This window comes from Bombina bombina, chromosome 7, assembly GCF_027579735.1.
Source record: "Bombina bombina isolate aBomBom1 chromosome 7, aBomBom1.pri, whole genome shotgun sequence".
NCBI lineage: Eukaryota > Metazoa > Chordata > Amphibia > Anura > Bombinatoridae > Bombina > Bombina bombina.
In genome coordinates this window covers 389,965,468-389,987,003 of record NC_069505.1, presented here as the reverse complement: position 1 = coordinate 389,987,003, position 21,536 = coordinate 389,965,468, and the positions used below count along the sequence as shown (strand labels likewise).

At 44.8% G+C, this 21,536-nt stretch overlaps 1 protein-coding gene across 1 annotated transcript in view; it reads right to left on the bottom strand.

Annotated features, from left to right (window-relative positions):
• LOC128636389 (galactosylgalactosylxylosylprotein 3-beta-glucuronosyltransferase 1-like) overlaps positions 1–21,536 on the bottom strand; it is a 137,415-nt gene that overhangs the window by 79,735 nt on the left and 36,144 nt on the right. The window contains exon 2 of the mRNA XM_053689410.1: positions 1,708–2,087. Coding sequence (XP_053545385.1) covers positions 1,708–2,087 — 380 coding nt within the window. The remainder of the gene's footprint in view (positions 1–1,707; positions 2,088–21,536) is intronic.

The window sequence follows — 21,536 nt, the reverse complement described above, 5'->3', positions numbered from 1 at the left end:
ACACATAAATGAGTGGCCCAAAGGATTTTAGCCATTTTAAAATACCAGTTACTTAATCAGAAAAGGTAAAATATATGAAGTGGCAAGGTTGGCACCAGTTTATTTGCCATAAATAGCATTGGACCAGGCTGAGAACATGTCTATCCTATGAAGGGACTCAGGACCTGTACATATCCACACAGAAATGAGTGTCCCAAAGGATTTTAACTCTATTAAAATTCTACTTATTAAAAAAAGGCAAATATATTAAGTGCCAAGGTGGACACCAGTTTATTTGCCATAGAAACCGTTGGGCCAGGCTGAGAACATACCTATCTTATGAAGGGGCTGAAGCTCTGCATATATCCACATATAAATGAGTGGCCCAACAGATTTGAACCCTTTTAAAATGCCAGTTACTTATTCAGAAAATGTAAAATATATGAAGTGGAAAGGTTAGCACCAGTTTGTTGCTATAAAAACCGTTGGGCCAGTCTGAAAACATTTGGACTGTATAAAGGGGCTCACGCCCAGTATATATCCACACAGAACTGAGTGGACCAAAGGATTTTAACTCTTTTAAAATGCTACTTATTAAAAAAAAAGGGCAAATATATTAAGTGGCAAGGTTGGCACCAGCTTATTTGCCATGGAAACCGTTGGCCAGGCTGAGAACATGTCTGTCTTATGAAGGGGCTCAAGTTCTGTTTATATCCACACATAAATGAGTGGCCCAAAGATTTTTTAACCCTTTAAAAATTCCAGTTACTTATTTAGAAAATGTAAAATATATGAAGTGGCAAGGTTGGCATCAGTTTGTTTGCCCTAGAAACTGTAAGTCCAGTCTGAAAACATGTGGATTGTATGAAGGAGCTCCAGACCTGTATATATCCACACAGAAATTAGTGGCCCAAATGATTTTAACCCTTGAAAAAATACCAGTTTCTTTTTCAGAAAAGGTAACATATATGAAGTGGCAAGGATGGCACCAGTTTGTTTGCCATAGAAACCGTTGGACCAGTCTGAAAACAAGTGGATTCTTTGAAGGGTCTTACACCCTGTATATATCCTTATATAAATCAGTGGCCCAAAGGATTTTAACCCCTTTCAATAAACAAGTTACTTATTCAAAACATAACCAACATTGTGCCATATTTACCATCTGTTTATTGCGATTAAACACTTCTTTGTATAAAATGTAAGCTTGTTAAGGTTTTGGAAAAGTCTATTATTTTATTTAAAATAAAAATAAGTGTAGATATTTTGTTTAAACACTTTTTAATTGTCTGATAGTAATCAGTTGCCCAATAAGAAGCTGGCAGAATAAGAAGCAAACTTCAGCGAACAAGAAGCTGGCCAAATAAGAAGCCAACTTCAGCCTTGTGTAGTATGTGGACTATAGTCCTTCCAATATGTGGTGTTTACTCCTTCCAAGTCTAAGACCACCATGTATTTTTTCACCTTTCATTAAAGCCAGCATAAAAAAAATGATTTACAAAGGATGTTAGTAATGGGATCCAACTTGGGTGCAGAGTGGTAAAGTGTTTGCATAAAAAGGGGATGAATATTGGGTGGAGATATAAATTTGGAGTTGCTGTTGACAAGATATCCAAGTGACAAGATATCCAAACTCTTATTACTAGCAGTCTTTGCTATAAATAATCTGCATATTGATGACCAGAATACTTATGTGTAGATGAGATGTCTTTACAAACAAATGAAACTTACCTCTTCGAAGACCTCCAAGCTGTAAGTGTTGTCATCATCACCAAAATATACAACCCCTTCTGGGGCTTCATCAGGATAGAAGGTTTCTCGTAGCCAGCTCAGACCGATGTTTCTCTGCAATGTTCCTCTTGCCTTCTTAACACCTTTTGGGGTCATAACACAGAGCTGTGTATACTGAACTTTACTTGTCCTTAAGAAGTTAGTCACTAGTGGTGTCTTGTTCTTTGAGTCTTCCACCACGATCCAATGTAATGCTGGAACATGGCGCAGAGTGTTGGCCATGCGGGTAAGTTCTGCCTTTTGCACAATTCGGGTGTAGGTTGGAGTAATAACAAAGATTATAGGCAGTGGGCGTGAGGCAACTTTGTCCGCAGAAAACCCTGAATGTATTAAAAAAGAAAAGAGGATATGAAAAAATAGAGTACATGACTATGCTAAAATGTATTTGGTCACTAGACAAAAAATAATTTTGCTATTTTTGCCTGATTTTGTCTTGTTCTATTGTAGAAAAAAAAATAATTATACATACGATCTTATTTATTCATTAAAAAAGTGTTAATAACGCATTAATGACATTTTTAAATAGGTAAACAAAATGCAATATGAAATATATCCCTGAAATATTTTATATATACTAAGTAAAGAATGGAGCCAAATTAGAAAACGCATGAAATGGTATTAAGAAAATTATATTATAATCTACCAGACTTAGGGGCCTATCTATCAAGCTCCAAATGGAGCTTGACGCCACGTGTTTCTGGCGAGCCTGCAGGCTCACCAGAAACAGCAGTTATGTAGCACCGGTCTAAAAACCGCTGCTCCATAACCCTGTCCTCCTGCTCTGATGAGGCGGACAGGAATCGCCGGAATTCAACCAGATCGAGTACGATCGGGTTGATTGACACCTCCCTGCTGGTGGCCCATTGGCCGCGAGTCTGCAGAAGGCATTGAGCTGCTGGTGCAATGCTGAGTGTTGGATGCCAGTGATACAGGAAAAAGCCATTAAGCACAGGAACATAGACAGTAAGGGCTAGAGATTATGGGGCCCATTTATCAAGCTCTGTATGGAGCTTGTGGGCCCGTGTTTCTGGCGAGTCTTCAGACTCGCCAGAAACAGCAGTTATGAAGCAGCGGTCTCCATAACCCTGTCCGCCTGCTCTGAGCAGGCGGACAGGAATCGCCGAAAATCAACCCGATCGAGTACGATCGGGTTGATTGACACCCCCCCTGCTGGTGGCCCATTGGCCGTGAGTCTGCAGGGGGCGGCGTTGCACCAGCAGCTCTTGCTGTTGAAAACCAAAAGCACACACTTGCTTGATTCTGAATTTAGGATGTACAACACGTCAGCAGATGGACAGAAACACAGAGTGTTGGATTCCAGTGATACAGGAAAAAGCCATTGAGCACAGGAACATAGACAGTAAGGGTTTGAGATTATGGCACCCATTTATCAAGTTCTGTATGGAGCTTGTGGGCCCGTGATTCTGGCGAGTCTTCAGACTCGCCAGAAACAGCAGTTAGGAAGCAGCGGTCTCCATAACCCTGTCTGCCTGCTCTGAGCAGGCGGACAGGAATCACCATAAATCAACCCTATTGAGTACGATCGGGTTGATGGCCCATTGGCCGTGAGTCTGCAGGGGGGCGGCATTGCACCAGCAGCTCTTGTGAGCTGCTGGTGCAATGCTGAATACGGAGAGCGCATTGCTCTCCGCATTCAGCGAGGTCTTGTGGCCTGATCCGCACTGTCAGATCAGGTTCGCAAGACCTTTGATAAATAGGCCCCAATGAGTGGAGCACAAATTTGCGCTCCTGTGAGTGCTTTATTTGCGCTTAACTTTTTTAGCCATTGCGCTCCCAGTTATGAACGTATTACAGGTCGCAAGTAAAACTTCTGCACTCTTGCGGTCACAAGCGCAGGATTACAATTAGATATATGTAGGTATTTCTATACTTTCTATAACTTTTCTATGCAATTTTTTTTTAAATAATTTTTATTAGACAGTGTTATTATGAGAGTAACTGTACTTTTAAATGTATTTTTGATGTGTTTTGGGACAATTTTTTGACACGTTAAGCAGAGCACTGAAGTTGTGGTAATCATTTTAGCGTAAATCGCAATTGTGCTCACGTATTCGCATTTACTTTCAACTTGTAATATTGGCTGAATTTAACTTGTGCAAAAAGGGCCACAAAAAGCCGATATCACTTGTGCGCAATCGAGAGAGCGCCACTAGTAATCTAGTCCTTAGTGTGATTAGAACTAATACAGGATGCCCCTCATACACCCCTCATATAAATTGAATACATTAAGGTGCTGAAGGTCACACACATTTTTTGCGAGAAAGTTAGTATTATCTCAAGTAATCAATAGGTCAAATGTGGATAGCATTGTTGGATAGGAAGATTTGGAGGTAGTGAAAACTCTCCAATCTCTCCTGGATAAAAATAATGGGATTGCTACAAATGAGAGAAATCCTCCTAACATTAGAATAGTGTTTAAACCTCTATCAGCCTAAATGCCTTCTATATTCCTACAGGCTGTTTATTGGACTATCTAGTGAGTATTTTTAATACTCAATTTTGTTATACTGAGCTTTGTAGTGTTGCACTATGATTTGTATTGTTTTTGCCCCACAGGTTTATTTTGCAGGTACCAAGGAGAGGACTTTTCGCTTAATTTCCACTGAAATCATCTCTGGACATCGAGGAAAGGATTTTATATCTCCAAATAGAAGATTTATTGGAACTTTTTATGAAGCATGTACTGAGCAACTAGTGCCGGCACTTAGGGGCCGATTTAACAAGGGCCGAATGACCCTGAATTTAACTGTTTCCGTGCGAGCCTTCGGGCTCGTCGGTAACAGGAGTTAAGAAGCAGCAGTCTTAAGACCACTGCTCCTTAACTTGTACGCCTCCTCTGAGGTGGCGGACATCAATTCGCCCGATCACATATGATCGGGTTGATTGACACCCCCTGCTAGTGGCCGATTGGCCGCGAATCTGCAGGTGGCCGCATTGCACAAGCAGTTCACCAGAACTGCTTGTGCAATGATAAATGCCGAAAACGTATGCTGTCAGCATTTATCGATGTGTGGCTGACATAATCCGCTACAGCGGATCATGTCCGCTCGCACTTCGTTAAATCGGCCCCTTAGTCTTTAGAGGTACCTGATAAGGAATTATTTACATGCATGTCTTTTATCTACTAATAATTTTATCTACTAATAATTATATTTAAAAATCTGATCTCTTGTTAATTTTCAGAGCGCTAATTGCTACCGCGAACTCGTGGTAGCATTAACCAGCCACTTGTAATGGCTGTTTATTTATCGTGCACCTGTAAACGGGTGAATTTTCCCATTTACGGTTGCGCAATAAATTAGCGCTCCACTTGTAATCTAGCCATTAGTATTTAATTATTATGTGTAAGGGTCTGCAACAATTGATATTATAATATATTGATAAATATGGGCCTTTAAAATAAAAGTTTTTCTCTCTTCGTTTTTTTTTAAATAATACAGGAAAGAGTTCTGTTAACTAGGAATACAGGAACACAGGAATCAGCTGCCATATCCAGGAATACAGGCAGTAGCTGTGGTGACCAGGAATGCAGGTATGAGCTGCAATGAGGAACGCAAGCATTTAAAACCAGAACATTGTTCACAGGAAGTCGAATAAACATTTGAGCATCAAACAGAAACTCAACCATAAGTGATGTTCTGTATCCTCCTTGGTAGTATAAGGGCACAAAATAAATCCCTATCTATGGTAAAGTTGGATATAGGTGAAGCGTCTCATTTCCTCTCAGTTTCTTCTTACTATTTCAAAGTTTATTAGGAATTCTCCACTGGTCAAAATGTTTTGAAAGTCTTTATTTTTGTATTAAATGAAGTCTGGAATTTAAATCAATAAATACTGCTTGTTTATAAATAATTCCGGACTTCCATAACAAGCTTTGTGTGTATGGCAGAGCGTTGATTGTCCTTCTTACACATAGAGTATCACTGGTTTTATTAAATTTGTTTCCAAAATCCCCACCAACTCTAGATTATCACCTAGTTTGGTTGTTTGTAATACTGACAATCCACATAGAAATTGGCTGCGTACGATAGGCACTTTTAAATGTGGAATTAAAGCATGCTGTACTTGCAGTTTTGTTATGAAGGGTGAGGCTTTTAGAAGTACGGTTACTAGTAAAGAGTATCCAATGAAGCATTATGGTAACTGTGGTACGGAATACGTAGTATACCTTCTAGAATGCAAAATTTGCCAGGAACAGTATGTAGGCCAAACCACACATAGCCTTAGATTTAGAATTGGAGAACACAACAGGGACATTATGAACTATAACAAAGATTCTAGTGTAGCTAGGCATTTTAACATGCTCTAAAAGAAGCTGATCCTGGGTGGTAAATCGCCATAGAACTAGCTAATGAGCTGTTGTTCGTTCCTGGTAGAGCGCTTCTCTCTTTGTATGCCCAGTGTGCTTAGAGGAATGTGGCTGCACCTCACTGATGAGGCCCATAGGAGGCCGAAACAATCGTCTGGGGTTGTCATGTTCCTTGTTCAGAGGAGAATTGCCTGGTATTTCGGGACTGTACTGACCTTACTTGGCGGGATCAGACTGATATACTTCGGGAAAGTTTTCCTCTGTGAAAAGCATAATGGTCTAAAAAAGGCTTCTTCCGGGTGGTAAATCGCCATAGAACTAGCTAATGAGCTGTTGTTCGTTCCTGGTAGAGCGCTTTTCTCTTTGTATGCTAGGCATTTTAACAGTGTACATTTTACTAATGAGCCTAAAATGGGGATAAAGATTATAGACATTGCAAGGTTACCGCCTAGGGGAGGAAATACAAGTAAGATCCTGATGAAAAAGGAATTATATTGGATATATACTTTAAAAACCAAGACCCCCTTGGGCATGGACAAAGAATGGGATATGAGTTATTTTGTTGAGTAGTGTCTTCTTTATTCCTTCTTTATACCCTCTTTATGCCTTCATAATGCCTTTCTAATATAGGGGTTTCTGAAGTTCTTTTCATCCATGTATATTAGTATTAATACTTGAGAAATAATAGATTGAATCTTGCCATAAGTATGGATTCAAATTCAAACTGCACATTTTTGTGTGTAAAGATTTGTATTAATATAGTATTTGAACAAATGTTGCAATCATTATTTTTGTAGATGTAGTAACTATTCTTTGTTTATGTCTTTTTTGCTTTACTGCAGGGGATGATATCTTGAAATTACATGATTTTTTATACGCAATTAGTTTGAGAGGATCGGTATATTTATCGATAAGAAAAGTAGAATTACTTGTCCAAAATAATACTCTGTGCGCATAAACTTTCATGCATGATATTGGTATATGTATCTTTGTGAAAACCAATGATGAAGTTTCTTATATATTTATTGAGGTATCATAACCTTGAACCACCATGTCATCTGACATTTTATTTTAAATAATGATTTATGAACAAATGTATGTAGCTTATATTTATCTCATGTTTATATATATATTGATTAGCTTTGTACTGTGCGTAGACATTAGACGTAGAATTCACTTAGGTAAATTGATTATTCACATAATAGCAAAAAATAGATATATTTTTTGTTGTTAATTTTATTGTTACCTTTTTAAACAATGTTTTCCATTCCGGTGGTTCCTGATTTTCATGAATCAGCGTGAATGTTTCTGATTGGTTGAAGTTCCATCAAAAAGGAGGTGAACACTTTGATTATCCTATGATTAAGTGCCAATAGGCACGAAACACGTTAGAATTGTTCTGCTCTGTTTGTCCTCCGTTGCTAGTGTGTGTATTTTTATCCTGGATATCTAATTAAGTATTGGATTTTAATCTTTGTTTCCCCGGAGTGCTGCCTTTTTGCTTTGCTCTATATTTCACTGGTTTTACCTACACAATACAAACCACATACACCGATAATCAAGTATACTACGTGTGGTGGTACAGGAGACCCAATGTTTGATCCAATATGTGCTATTGTTGTGTAGATGATGAAAATATTTGCCCTGCAATGAACTGTTGAAGGCAGTAAGGCATACACATCGTTAACATCCTGGTTTAGGTGGCAGCAGCCATGTCTTTTGAACATAGGCTTGTATGTTAGATGAATATTGTCATGAGATGCAGGACATATGCAGGACACAGCAATCATGGTACAACTCTATTTTATTGCAGAGCATAGCAATACCCATCTAGTCAGGTTGATTGTACTAAAACTAACTGCGACACAGACACCGGACCCAAACCCCGCCCACAAACCAGTGACATCACATCCTGCTCTCATCACATCTTCCCCTTTTTCAAAGGCGAAGCATACATTTGCATATAACAAATAACAAGGTACACCAACAGAGTATACAACAACATTTTGATTTTGAACATTATATAAACAAATAGGTTAGAAAACATGAACAAATAAATTACATCCTGACTTGGACATCGGGGTAGACTACCCTAGTCCACAGTGACCATGGGATTATTCTGCCCATACTTCCGGTCACTGTTCTAGCTAAAGTCAGTCCCTATATCGGGCCGGAAGTTTCACCACTCTTCCGCTTGATGTAACTTTGCATGAACTGTCCTCTGATACAGAAGATGGTGAACAAGAGTCCGCTGGAGGCAAAGATATATCTCCGTTGTGGTCTTGCTGAGGGGAAGGCACCTCTCTTAGAACAGGGGATCCCACCGGTGGTGGTACTGAGGCATCCAGTTCCAGACTCTCAGGTACAGACTGAAGATGTCTTCGGTTACGGCGTGTAACCGTCCCTCCCTCCGTAAGGACTGATAAGACCTTGGTTCTGGAGAGCGGCCAACTACCGTAGCAGGCGTCTTCCATTTCTTCTCATCATCCAGTTTAATTCTGACACTTTGGCCCGCTTTCAGTTCCTGTAAGGGCCTGACAGAATGTCTCCTGTCATAGAAGAAACGATAACCCTTTTTGGCCTCTTCATCCCTCCTAAGGACTTCGTCCCGAGGAACAGGGCCAGGCGGCTTGAAGACACCCACTGAGGGTAAAGTGGTGCGAATCTGGCGTCCTAGCATCAGCTGTGCCGGGCTAAACCCGGTGGCTTGAATGGGCGTCGCCCTGTATGACAAGAGGGCTAGATACGGCTCAGATTGCTTTAGAATGAATTTTGTTGTTTGAACTGCCCTTTCAGCCATTCCGTTGGCATGCGGATAATGTGGACTTGATGTGGAATGTACAAAATCATATTCACTGCTGAAAGCACTGAACTCTGTAGAAGCGAACTGCATACCATTATCACTCACCAGCTCCATTGGAATGCCTCAGCGGGCGAACAAGCTCTTCAGGCAAATGATAACGGCCTGACTTGTGATATCATTCAGGGGTGCAATTTCCAAATACCTGGAATAGTAGTCGATCACAACAAGAAACTTTTTCCCGTGCAGTTCACACAAATCAGCAGCTATTTTCTGCCACGGCCCCGCAGGCAGCGGAGTAGAAATCAAGGGCTCCCTTCTCTGAGTAGGCCGGCGTTCCCGGCAAAAGGCACATTTAGACACGTGATTTGCAATGTCGGAGCTGATCCCAGGCCACCACACAGCTGTAGCTGCCCTTTCTCTGCACTTTGTAATGCCTAAGTGGCCATCGTGAATCCTGTTTAACATCTCCTTCCTCATGCTGACAGGAATTACAATGCGGTCTTGGAACAGCACCAACCCCTCCAGCTCCGTGAGCTGTGACCTCTCTGGCTGGTAAGCATTTAAAGACATCCAGGCTGCCCGGCTCTCGGGCCAGCCTTCTTTTATGTACCTTATAACTTCTTGCAGATCTGTGTCCAAATATGTCTCTTTCTTTATCTCTTCCAGTTTCCTTGAAGAAATTGACTTAGAGGCCAGAACTGAATCAACATACACTTTCACATCCGATTCTATGGAGGATTCCTCAGCAGCAGCCAGCGGGAGCCTGGATAGTGTATCCGCCACAACCAGTTGTTTCCCCGGCACATGCACTGCCTGAACATTGAACCTGAGCAGTCTCATTAAAAGTCTCTGGCATCTCAAGGGTGTTTTGTCAATGTCATAAGAGTTGATTAGAGGGACTAGCGGTTTGTGGTCAGTTTCCAGACTAAATTTCTCCAAACCCACTAGATAGCGCTGGAAGCGCTCACAGGCCCAAACTGCAGCCAGGCACTCTTTCTCAATTTGAGCGTATTTTGACTCCGCAGCCGCCAGTGTGCGGGAACAGTAGGCGATGGGCTGTAGTTTATTTCCATTCAGCTGCAGGAGTGCAGCCCCCAAGCCATAACTGCTTGCATCGGCACTAACCACAGTCTTTTTTGAAGGGTCGTAGAACCCCAGCACTGGGGCAGACCTCAGCAGGGACTTGGCATGCAGGAAAGCTTTTTCTTGTGAAGGGCCCCAGACCCAGGCAACGTCTTTCTTAAGCAACTCTGTGATAGGGTGTAAAACTGTTGATAAATCTGGAAGAAACTTGCCCACGTAATTTACAAGGCCCAATATCTGTCTCAGCTCATGTACATCAGAGGGGCTTTTCATCTGTTCAATAGCACACATTTTCTCGGGGTCTGGCTTGATGCCATCCCCGTTGATGATATGCCCTAAGTAGCATAATTCAGTTTTCCTAAAATGACATTTTTCTTTATTCAGCTTCAGCCCAGACTCTTTGATAGCCTGTAGCACACAACTCAAACGCTGATCATGCTCCTCCACTGTAGACCCATACACTAGAATGTCGTCCATGACGACCGCTGTGCCCACGTGGTCACTCAGGAGAGAACTCATTTCCCTTTGAAAGATTTCAGGAGCGGAGGATATCCCAAAGGGGAGTCTGCAGAAGCAGAACCGACCTACCGGTGTGATAAAGGTAGTCAGTTTGCGGCACTTAGGATCCAGGGGGATCTGCCAAAAGCCGCTAGAAGCGTCTAATGTGGAAAAGAACTTCGCCCCAGCCAACTTCGGAGCTATATCTTCTAATGTCGGCAGCACAAATCTCTCTCTCTTCACCGCCTCATTCAACCTTTTCAGGTCCACACAGATGCGCACCTTTCCGTTTTTCTTTGCAACTGGAACAATGGGGGCACACCAATCAGTCGCTTCAACAACCTCTTCAATAACCCCCATAGACTTCATGCGCATAAGCTCTTTCTCCACTTGAGGCATGAGCGGGAACGGAATTCTACGAGGAGTAGAAATACTGTATGGGACTGCGTCACTTTTAAGTGCTATCCGGACTGGTTTGCAATTCAGTAGGCCCAATTCGCCAAACATATCTTCGGAAATCTCATTCACTCTGGCCACGAGGCCCAAGTCGCAGGCTGCTTTTCTGCTCAATAAATTGTTAACACACTGACCTCGAATCACATGCACCCACATGGTGAACTTTCTTTGCTTGTACTCACAGCTGGCAAGAAATTTCCCCACACAATCAATGCGGCCACCAGGACTATGGACATTTGTAGTAACCTTCGCCAGCTGGGGCTGTCGAGGCAATTTCATAAATTCAGCAAAAGACATTACAGTGATATCTGCTCCTGTGTCAATCTTAAAATCAACTTTGTCTCCCATTACAGTAAAAGTAACTTTCCAATCTTCCTCTGAGCTTGGCCGTTCCACAACGGACCCCACAAAAAACACTTCCTGACCCTCCTGGTCACCGTCCACCTGCATCTCCTTAATGTATTCAGTTTTACACACCACTTCAAAATGGCCCATTCTGTTACATTTTCTGCATCTTTTATCTCTGGCCGGGCATATAACACTCTGATCATGGGCCCGGTAGCACCGTGTGCATCGGGCATGTTGCGCCCATCCACTTCTAGGCCTTTCCAGTACTTTAGATTTACCACTCACACTGTGCCTTTCACTAGCAGTTTTCCTAGACTGTTGCACTTCATCCACAATACTCTCAGACCTCAGATCAGCACTTTGCTTTTTCACCAGTTCACTCTGGCGGGCCATCCTAATAGCCCCATCTAACGTTAAATCAGGCTCTAACTGCAGCTTCAGTGAGACTTCAGCATCTGCAATTCCAATAACTATTCTGTCTCTGATTTGCTCTTCTTTAGCAACACCAAACTCACAGAATTCAGCTAGTTCATACAGGCTGCGCACAAATGACTCCACAGATTCTCCCACACACTGATTACGTTTGTGAAAACAAGCTCTCTCATGAATCACATTTCTTTTGGGCACAAAGTGGGCACTGAGTTTATCCATAACTATATCAAAGTTAAATTCTTCCCCTTCTTGGAAAGTAAAAGCATTGAATACTGGCTCCACATCTTTCCCCATAGAGTATAAAAGAGAATTAACTTGTACTTCACCACTCTCCTTGTTCAGTTTGGATGCAATCCTGAAGCGCTGAAACCGCTGACACCATGTGGGCCAAGCTGCAGGCTGAGAGAAGTCAAAAGGCTCAGGTGGGGTAAACTTTGACATTGCAATCGATCAGGAACAGAAGCGCAGTCCAGAACTTCTGACACCATGTCATGAGATGCAGGACATATGCAGGACACAGCAATGATGGTACAACTCTATTTTATTGCAGAGCATAGCAATACCCATCTAGTCAGGTTGATTGTACTAAAACTAACTGCGACACAGACACCGGACCCAAACCCCGCCCACAAACCAGTGACATCACATCCTGCTCTCATCACAAATATTATTTACAAACAGACAGCACGGCGCTAGGGTTGAATGTAGCACCCACATATGCTGATTTATTTGTCTCAGAGTTTGAACAGGGCAAATCATTAATGCATTTTGACAATATAAAGGTTTTTTATCAATACATAGATGACATTTTCCAGATCTGGTAAGGGTCTACATATTCATTACTACAATGGTTTATGACATTGAACAGTTTATAATGTCCTATAAATTTAAAATACACCATTCATGTTCAGAATTTTACTTTCTAGATCTGAGCATCTATAAAACAAGTAATGGCTTTGAAACTACCTTGTTTTGTAGGAACACAAACAGAAACTCACTGCTACATGCCCAAAGCTGCCAACCACCTGCACTATTGAGGTGTATATCTAAATCACATTTCTATCAAGTTAAACGCAAGCATAGACTCTCACAACTCCAAGAGATGGAATCGAGGTTTAGAAACTGTGGCTATAGTGTTAAATTATTAAACCAGAGTAAAAAAATCAGCCATGGAAACATTCAAACATTAATCCATCAATATGAAGAAACTAGTGTAATCACTTGCTCTTGAATTTTCTGTAAAGACAATTTGGGTATCCATGCATATATTCAGAGCTCTGGCTGCACGAGACAAAAAAAGTGGCACATAAAACATCAAAAATACCTTTAAAGTACAGTTATACTCATAATACCATTGTATGCTAAAAATTATTTAGAAACATATTGTATTAAAAAGTCATAAGGGCTCAAATATATGAGGTCTCATGTATTAGAAAAAAAAAGTCTGCAAAGGGCTTTAACATAGAGATACATACATACAAATATCTAAATATGTATTTGTATGTATGTGTGTGTGTGTGTGTGTGTATATATATATATATATATATATATATATATATATATATATATATATTAATATACTGTATGTGAATTTATGTGTGTACATATGTATTTATGTATGTATGTGTTTTACTGTATATTTATTGCCCATATTTCACATTCCAATGTTTACTTACAGGATAATGTCCTTTTTATTGTAAATACATATTTCTATATACATCATCTATATATACCTATACCTATATATATATTCCTATAGATATATAGGTATAAATATGTATTTTATATGAACAGTATCATATATATATATATATATATAGAAATATATATCCTATAATATAAAAGGCCAAGTGCGTTTGTCCGAAGCTGTCATGCGCAGTAGAGACAGCGCAAAGACAAACACACCAGGCCTTAGAGTCTACCTGATCTTCTGTCTGCGCGAGAATGGTGGCTGGGGCCGGACAGGAGCGGGTATGGCTGGGGTGGGGCCGAGCTTGGTGGGTGTGTGAGTGGGTGTGGTGGGGGCGTGGACGGGTGGGAGTGGTCACGCGCGTGTGAGAGAGAGATCAATAGAGTGGTGGGAGAGAGAGAGCAAAAGAGAGGGGGGGGAGAGAGCAAAAGAGAGGGGGGAGAGAGAGAGCAAAAGAGAGGGGGGAGAGGGGGAAAAGAGAGCAAAAGAGAGGGGAGAGAGAGAGAGAGCAAAAGAGTGAGGGGAGAGAGTGTGAGAGAGAGAGAGAGAGCAAAAAAGAGGGGGAGAGAGAGAGCAAAAGAGAGGGGGGGGGAGAGAGCTCAAAAGAGAGGGGGGAGAGAGAGCGCAAAATAGAGGGGGAGAGAGACAGCTCAAAAGAGAGGGGAGAGAGAAAGAGCAAAAGAGAGGGGAAAGAGAGAGCAGAATAGAGAGGAGAGAGCAAAAGAGAGGGGAAAGAGAGCAAAAGAGAGGGGAGAGAGAACAAAAGAGAGGGGAAAGAGAGAGAGCAAAAGAGAGGAGAGAGAGAGAAACTGCAAAAGAGAGGGGGGAGAGAGAAAGAGCAAAATATAGGGGGGATAGAGAGAGCAAAAGAGAGGGGGAGAGAGAGAAAAAAAGAGGGAGAGACAGAGAGCAAAAGAGAGGGGGAGAGAGCGCAAAAGAGAGGGGGAGAGAGAGCGCAAAATAGAGGGTGAGAGAGACAGCTCAAAAGAGAGGGGGAGAGAGAGCAAAAGAGAGGGAAGAGAGAGAGCAAAAGAGAGAGGAAAGAGCAAAAGAGAGGGGAAAGAGAGGAAAAGAGAGGGGAGAGAGAGCAAAAGAGAGGGGAAAGAGATAGAGCAAAAGAGAGGGAAGAAATAGACTGCAAAAGAGAGGGGGGAGAGAAAAAGAGCAAAAGATAGCAGGGGAGAGAGAAAGCAAAAGAGAGGGGGAGAGAGAGAGAGAAAAAGAGAGGGGGAGAAAGAGCAAAAGAGAGAGAGCAAAAGAGAGGGGGAGAGAGAGCAAAAGAGAGGGAGGAGAGAGAGAGAGCAAAAGAGAGGGATTAGAGAGAGCACAAAAGAGAGGGGGAGAGCACAAAAGAGAGGGGGAGAGAGTGCAAAAGAGAGGGGAGAGAGAGAGGGCAAAAGAGAGGGGAGAGAGTGCAAAAGAGAGGGGAGAGAGAGAACACAAAAGAGTTGGGAAGAGAGAGAGCACAAAAGAGGGGGGGAGAGAGAGCGCAAAAGAGAGGAGGAGGGAGAGAGCACAAATGAGAGGGAGAGAGAGAGCGCAAAAAAAGAGGGGGAGAGAGAGAGCACAAAAGAGAGGGGAAAGAGATAGAGCAAAAGAGAGGGGAGAAAGAAAAAGAGCAAAAGATAGCAGGGAGAGAGAAAGCAAAAGAGAGGGGGAAAGAGAGAGTGCAAAAGAGAGGGGAGAGAGAGAACACAAAAGAGAGGGGAAGAGAGAGAGCACAAAAGAGGGGGGAGAGAGAGCGCAAAAGAGAGCGGCAGGGAGAGAGCGCAAAAGAAAGGGGGAGAGAGCACAAATGAGAGGGAGAGAGAGAGTGCAAAAAAAGAGGGGGAGAGAGAGAGCACAAAAGAGAGGGGAGAAAGAGAGAGTGCAAAAGAGAGGGGAGAGAGAGAACAAAAGAGAGAGGAAAGAGCAAAAGAGAGGGGAAAGAGAGGAAAAGAGAGGGGAGAGAGAGCAAAAGAGAGGGGAAAGAGATAGAGCAAAAGAGAGGGAAGAAATAGACTGCAAAAGAGAGGGGGGAGAGAAAAAGAGCAAAAGATAGCAGGGGAGAGAGAAAGCAAAAGAGAGGGGGAGAGAGAGAGAGAAAAAGAGAGGGGGAGAAAGAGCAAAAGAGAGAGAGCAAAAGAGAGGGGGAGAGAGAGCAAAAGAGAGGGAGGAGAGAGAGCAAAAGAGAGGGATTAGAGAGAGCACAAAAGAGAGGGGGAGAGCACAAAAGAGAGGGGGAGAGAGTGCAAAAGAGAGGGGAGAGAGAGAGGGCAAAAGAGAGGGGAGAGAGTGCAAAAGAGAGGGGAGAGAGAGAACACAAAAGAGTTGGGAAGAGAGAGAGCACAAAAGAGGGGGGAGAGAGAGCGCAAAAGAGAGGAGGAGGGAGAGAGCACAAATGAGAGGGAGAGAGAGAGCGCAAAAAAAGAGGGGGAGAGAGAGAGCACAAAAGAGAGGGGAAAGAGATAGAGCAAAAGAGAGGGGAGAGATAGACTGCAAAAGAGAGGGGGGAAAGAAAAAGAGCAAAAGATAGCAGGGAGAGAGAAAGCAAAAGAGAGGGGGAAAGAGAGAGTGCAAAAGAGAGGGGAGAGAGAGAACACAAAAGAGAGGGGAAGAGAGAGAGCACAAAAGAGGGGGGAGAGAGAGCGCAAAAGAGAGCGGCAGGGAGAGAGCGCAAAAGAAAGGGGGAGAGAGCACAAATGAGAGGGAGAGAGAGAGAGCAAAAAAAGAGGGGGAGAGAGAGAGCACAAAAGAGAGGGGAGAAAGAGAGAGTGCAAAAGAGAGGGGAGAGAGAGAACAAAAGAGAGAGGAGAGAACAAAAGAGAGGGGAAAGAGAGAAAAAGAGAAGGGAGAGAAAGCAAAAGAGAGGGAAAAGAGAGAGAGCAAAAGAAAGGGGATAGATAGAGACTGCAAAAGAGAGGGGGAGAGAGAAAGAGCAAAAGATAGCGGGGGAGAGAGAGAGCAAAAGAGAGGGGGAGAGCGAGAAAAAAAATGAGGGGGAGAGAGAGCAAAAGAGAGGGGGAGAGCACAAACGAGAGGGGGAGAGAAAATGCAAAATAGAGGGGGAGAGAGACAGCTCAAAAGAGAGGGGGAGAGAGAGCAAAAGAGAGGGGAGAGAGAGAGCAAAAGAGAGAGGAGAGAGCAAAAGAGAGGGGAGAGAGAGCAAAAGAGAGGGGAGAGAGAGAAACTGAAAAATAGAGGGGGGGAGAGAGAAAGAGCAAAAGATAGGGGGAAGAGAGAGAGCAAAAGAGAGGGGGAAAGAGAGAGAGAAAAAGAGAGGTGGGAGAGAGAGAGCAAAAGAGAGGGGAGAGTGAGAGCAAAAGAGAGGGGGGAGGAGAGAGAGAGAGCGCAAAAGAGAGGGGGGGAGAGGAGCACAAAAGAGAGGGGGAGAGAGAGTGCAAAAGAGATGGAAGAGAGAGAGCACAAAAGAGAGGGGAGAGAGAGTGCAAAAGAAGGGGGAGAGAGAGCGCAAAAGAGAGGGGGAGAGAGAGAACGCAAAAGAGAGGGTTGTAGAGAGCACAAATGAGAGGAAAAGAGAGAGAGCGCAAAAGAGAGGGGGGAAAGAGAGCACGAACAAGAGAGGGGAGAGAGAGAGCGCAAAAGAGAGGGGAGAAAGAGAGAGTGCAAAAGAGAGGAGGAAGAGAGAGAACGCAGAAGAGAGGGGGAGAGAGAGAGCGCAAAAGAGGGGGAGAGAAAGAGAGCATAAGAGAGGGGGAGAGAGAGAGCTAAAGAGAGGGGGAGAGAGCAAAAGAGGGGGTAGAGAGAGAGGGGGAGAGAGAGCAAAAGAGAGGGGGAGAGAGAGGGCAAAAGAGCAAAATGGGGGATAGCAAAAGAAAGTAGGGAGAGAGAGAGCAAAAGAGATGGGGAGAGAGAGGGGGAGAGAGAGAGCAAAAGAGAGGGGGTAGAGAGAGAGAGAAAGAAAGCAAAAGAGAGGGGGAGAGAGAGCAAAAGAGAGGGGGAGAGAGAACAAAAGAGATGGGGAGATAGAGAGCAAAAGAGAGGAGGGGGAGCAAAAGAGAGGGAGAGAGAGAGACAGAGAGATAGCAAAAGAGAGGGGGGAAAAGAGAGCAAAAGAGAGGGGGGAGAGAGAGAGCAAAAGAGAGGGGGAGAGAGAAAGCAAAAGAGAGGTGGGGAGAGAGAGTGCAAAAGAGGAGGGGGAGAGAGACAGCTCAAAAGAGAGGGGGAGAGAGAGCAAAAGAGAGGGGAGAGAGAGAGCAAAAGAGAGAGGAGAGAGCAAAAGAGAGGGGAGAGAGAGCAAAAGAGAGGGGAGAGAGAGAAACTGAAAAATAGAGGGGGGGAGAGAGAAAGAGCAAAAGATAGGGGGAAGAGAGAGAGCAAAAGAGAGGGGGAAAGAGAGAGAGAAAAAGAGAGGTGGGAGAGAGAGAGCAAAAGAGAGGGGAGAGTGAGAGCAAAAGAGAGGGGGGAGGAGAGAGAGAGAGCGCAAAAGAGAGGGGGGGAGAGGAGCACAAAAGAGAGGGGGAGAGAGAGTGCAAAAGAGATGGAAGAGAGAGAGAGAGCACAAAAGAGAGGGGAGAGAGAGTGCAAAAGAAGGGGGAGAGAGAGCGCAAAAGAGAGGGGGAGAGAGAGAACGCAAAAGAGAGGGTTGTAGAGAGCACAAATGAGAGGAAAAGAGAGAGAGCGCAAAAGAGAGGGGGGAAAGAGAGCACGAACAAGAGAGGGGAGAGAGAGAGCGCAAAAGAGAGGGGAGAAAGAGAGAGTGCAAAAGAGAGGAGGAAGAGAGAGAACGCAGAAGAGAGGGGGAGAGAGAGAGCGCAAAAGAGGGGGAGAGAAAGAGAGCATAAGAGAGGGGGAGAGAGAGAGCTAAAGAGAGGGGGAGAGAGCAAAAGAGGGGGTAGAGAGAGAGGGGGAGAGAGAGCAAAAGAGAGGGGGAGAGAGAGGGCAAAAGAGCAAAATGGGGGATAGCAAAAGAAAGTAGGGAGAGAGAGAGCAAAAGAGATGGGGAGAGAGAGGGGGAGAGAGAGAGCAAAAGAGAGGGGGTAGAGAGAGAGAGAAAGAAAGCAAAAGAGAGGGGGAGAGAGAGCAAAAGAGAGGGGGAGAGAGAACAAAAGAGATGGGGAGATAGAGAGCAAAAGAGAGGAGGGGGAGCAAAAGAGAGGGAGAGAGAGAGACAGAGAGATAGCAAAAGAGAGGGGGGAAAAGAGAGCAAAAGAGAGGGGGGAGAGAGAGAGCAAAAGAGAGGGGGAGAGAGAAAGCAAAAGAGAGGTGGGGAGAGAGAGTGCAAAAGAGGAGGGAGAGAGAGCGCAAAAGAGAGGGTTGGAGAGAGCACAAATGAGATGGAGAGAGAGAGCACAAAAGAGAGGGGGGGAGAGAGAGCACACAAGAGAGGGGAGAAAGAGAGTGCAAAAGAGAGGAGGGAGAGAGAGAGCGCAAAGAGAGGGGGAAATAGAGAGCGCAAAAGAGGGGGGAAAGAAATTGAGCAAAAGAGAGGGGGAGAGAGAAAGCTAAAGAGAGGGGGAGAAAGAGCAAAAGAGGGGGTAGAGAGAGAGGGGGAGTGAGGGAGAGAGCAAAAGAGAGGGGGGAGAGAGAGGGCAAAAGAGCAAAAGAGGGGGGGGAGAGCAAAAGAGGGAGGGCGAGAGCAAAATAGAGTGGGGCGAGAGAGAGCAAAATAGAGGGGGGAGAGAGAGCAAAAGAGAGGGGGGAGAGAGAGAGAGCAAAAGAGATGGGAGAGAGAGAAAGCAAAAGAGAGGGGAAGAGAGAGCAAAAGAGAGGGGGAGAGAGAAAAAAGAGAGGTGAGAGCAAAAGAGAGGAGGGGGAGCAAAAGAGAGGGAGAGAGAGAGACAGAGAGATAGCAAAAGAGAGGGGGAGAGAGAGAGCAAAAGAGAGAGGGGAGAGAGAGCAAAAGAGAGGGGGTAGAGAGAAAGCAAAAGAGAGGGGGGAGAGAGAGCGCAAAATAGAAGAGAGAGCAAAAGAAAGGGGAGAGAGAGAGAGCAAAAGAGAGGGGGGGGGGAGAGATAGAGCAAAAGAGGAGGGTGAGAGAGAGAGCAAAAGAGAGGGGGAGAGAGAGCAAAAAAGAGGGGGGATAGAAAGCAAGAGGGGGGAGAGAGCAAAACAGAGGGGGAGAGAGCAAAAGAGAGGGGGAGAGAGAGAGCAAAGAGAGGGGGAGAGAGAGCAAAAGAGAGGGGGAGAGAGAGTGCAAAAGAGAGGGGGAAGAGAGAGAGCAAGAGAGGGGGGAGAGATAGATCAAGAGAGGAGAGAGAGCAAGAGAGGGGGGAGAGAGAGCAAAAGAAGGGGGAGAGAGAGGGGGAGAGAGAGACAGAGAGCAAAAGAGAGGGGGAGAGAGAGAGGGTCAAAGAGCAAAAGAGGGGGGAGAGGGAGCAAAAGAGAGGGGGAGAGAGAGGGAGCAAAAGAAAGGGGGGAGAGAGACAGTTCAAAAGAGAGGGAGAGAGAGAGCGCAAAGGAGAGGGGGGGAGAGAGAGCACAAATGAGAGGGAGAGAGAGAACAAAAGAGAGGGGTGAGAAAGAGCGCACAAGAGAGGGGAAGAGAGAACGCAAAAGAGAGGGGAGAAAGAGAAAAAGTGGGGGGAGAGAGAGCAAAAGATAGATTGAGAGAGAGAGCAAAAGAGAGGGGGAGAGAGAGAGAGCAAACGAGAGGGGAGAGAGAGAGAATGAAAGCAAAAGAGAGGGGGAGAGAGAGAGCAAAAGAGAGGGGGAGAGAGAGAGAGAGCAAACGAGAGGGGAGAGAGAGAGAATGAAAGCAAAAGAGAGGGGGAGAGAGAGCAAAAGAGAGGGGAGAGAGAGAGAGAGAGCAAAATAGAGGGGGAGAGAGAGAGAGAGAGAGCAAAAGAGAGGGGAGAGAGCAAAATAGAAGTGGAGAGAGAGAGCAAAAGAGAGGGGGAGAGAAAGCAAAAGAGAGGGGGGAGAGAGAGCAAAAGAGGGAGGGAGAGAGAGCAAAAGAGAGTAGGAGAGAGAGAGAGAGCAAAAGAGAGGGGGAGAGAGAGAGCAAAAGGGAGGGGGGAAAGAGAGCAAAATAGAGGGGGAGAGAGAGCAAAAGAGAGGAGGGAGAGAGAGAGCAAAATAGAGGGGGAGAGAGAGAGAGTAAAAGAGAGGGGAGAGAGAGAGAGCAAAAGAGAGGGGGAGATAGAGAGCAAAAGAGAGGGGGAGAGAGAGCAAAAAAGAGGGGGGAGACAACAAAAGGGGGGAGAGCAAAAGAGAGGAGGGGGGAAACAAAAGAGAGGGAGAGAGAGAGAGCAAAAGAGGGGGTGAGAGAGAGGGGGAGAGAGAGAGCAAAAGAGAGGGGGAGAGAGGGCAAAAGAGCAAAAGAGGGGGGAGAGAGCAAAAGAGAGGTGGAAGAGAGAAAGCAAAAGAGAGGGCTAGAGAGAGAGCAAAATAAAGGGGAGAGAGAGAGAGCGAACGAGAGGGGGGAGAGACAGAGAGCAAACGAGAGGGGAGAGAGAGAGAGAAAGTAAAAGAGAGGGGGAGGGAGAGCAAAAGAGAGGGGGGAGAGAGAGAGCAAAAGAGAGGAGGGAGAGAGAGAGAGCAAAATAAAGGGGAGAGAGAGAGAGAGCGAACGAGAGGGGGGAGAGACAGAGAGCAAATGAGAGGGGAGAGAGAGAGAGAGAAAGTAAAAGAGAGGGGGAGGGAGAGCAAAAGAGAGGGGGGAGAGATGGAGCAAAAGAGAGGAGGGAGAGAGAGCAAAATAGAGGGGGAGAGAGATAGAGCAAAGAGAGGGGGAGATAGATAGCAAAAGAGAGGGGGAGAGCAAAAGAGGGGGGGGAGAAAGCAAAAGGGGGGAGAGCAAAAGAGAGGAGGGGGAAACAAAAGAGAGGGAGAGAGAGAGAGCAAAAGAGGGGGTGAGAGAGAGGGGAGAGAGAGCAAAAGAGAGGGGGAGAGAGAGAGGGCAAAAGAGCAAAAGAGGGGGGAGAGAGAGCAAAAGAGAGGTGGAAGAGAGAAAGCAAAAGAGAGGACTAGAGAGAGAGCAAAATAAAGGGGAGAGAGAGAGAGCGAACAAGAGGGGGGAGAGACAGAGAGCAAACGAGAGGGGAGAGACAGAGAGAGAGAGAGAGAGAGAGAGAGAGAGAGAGAAAGTAAAAGAGAGGGGGAGGGAGAGCAAAAGAGAGGGGGAGAGAGAGAGCAAAAGAGAGGAGGGAGAGAGAGAGCAAAATAGAGGGGGAGAGAGAGCAAAAGAG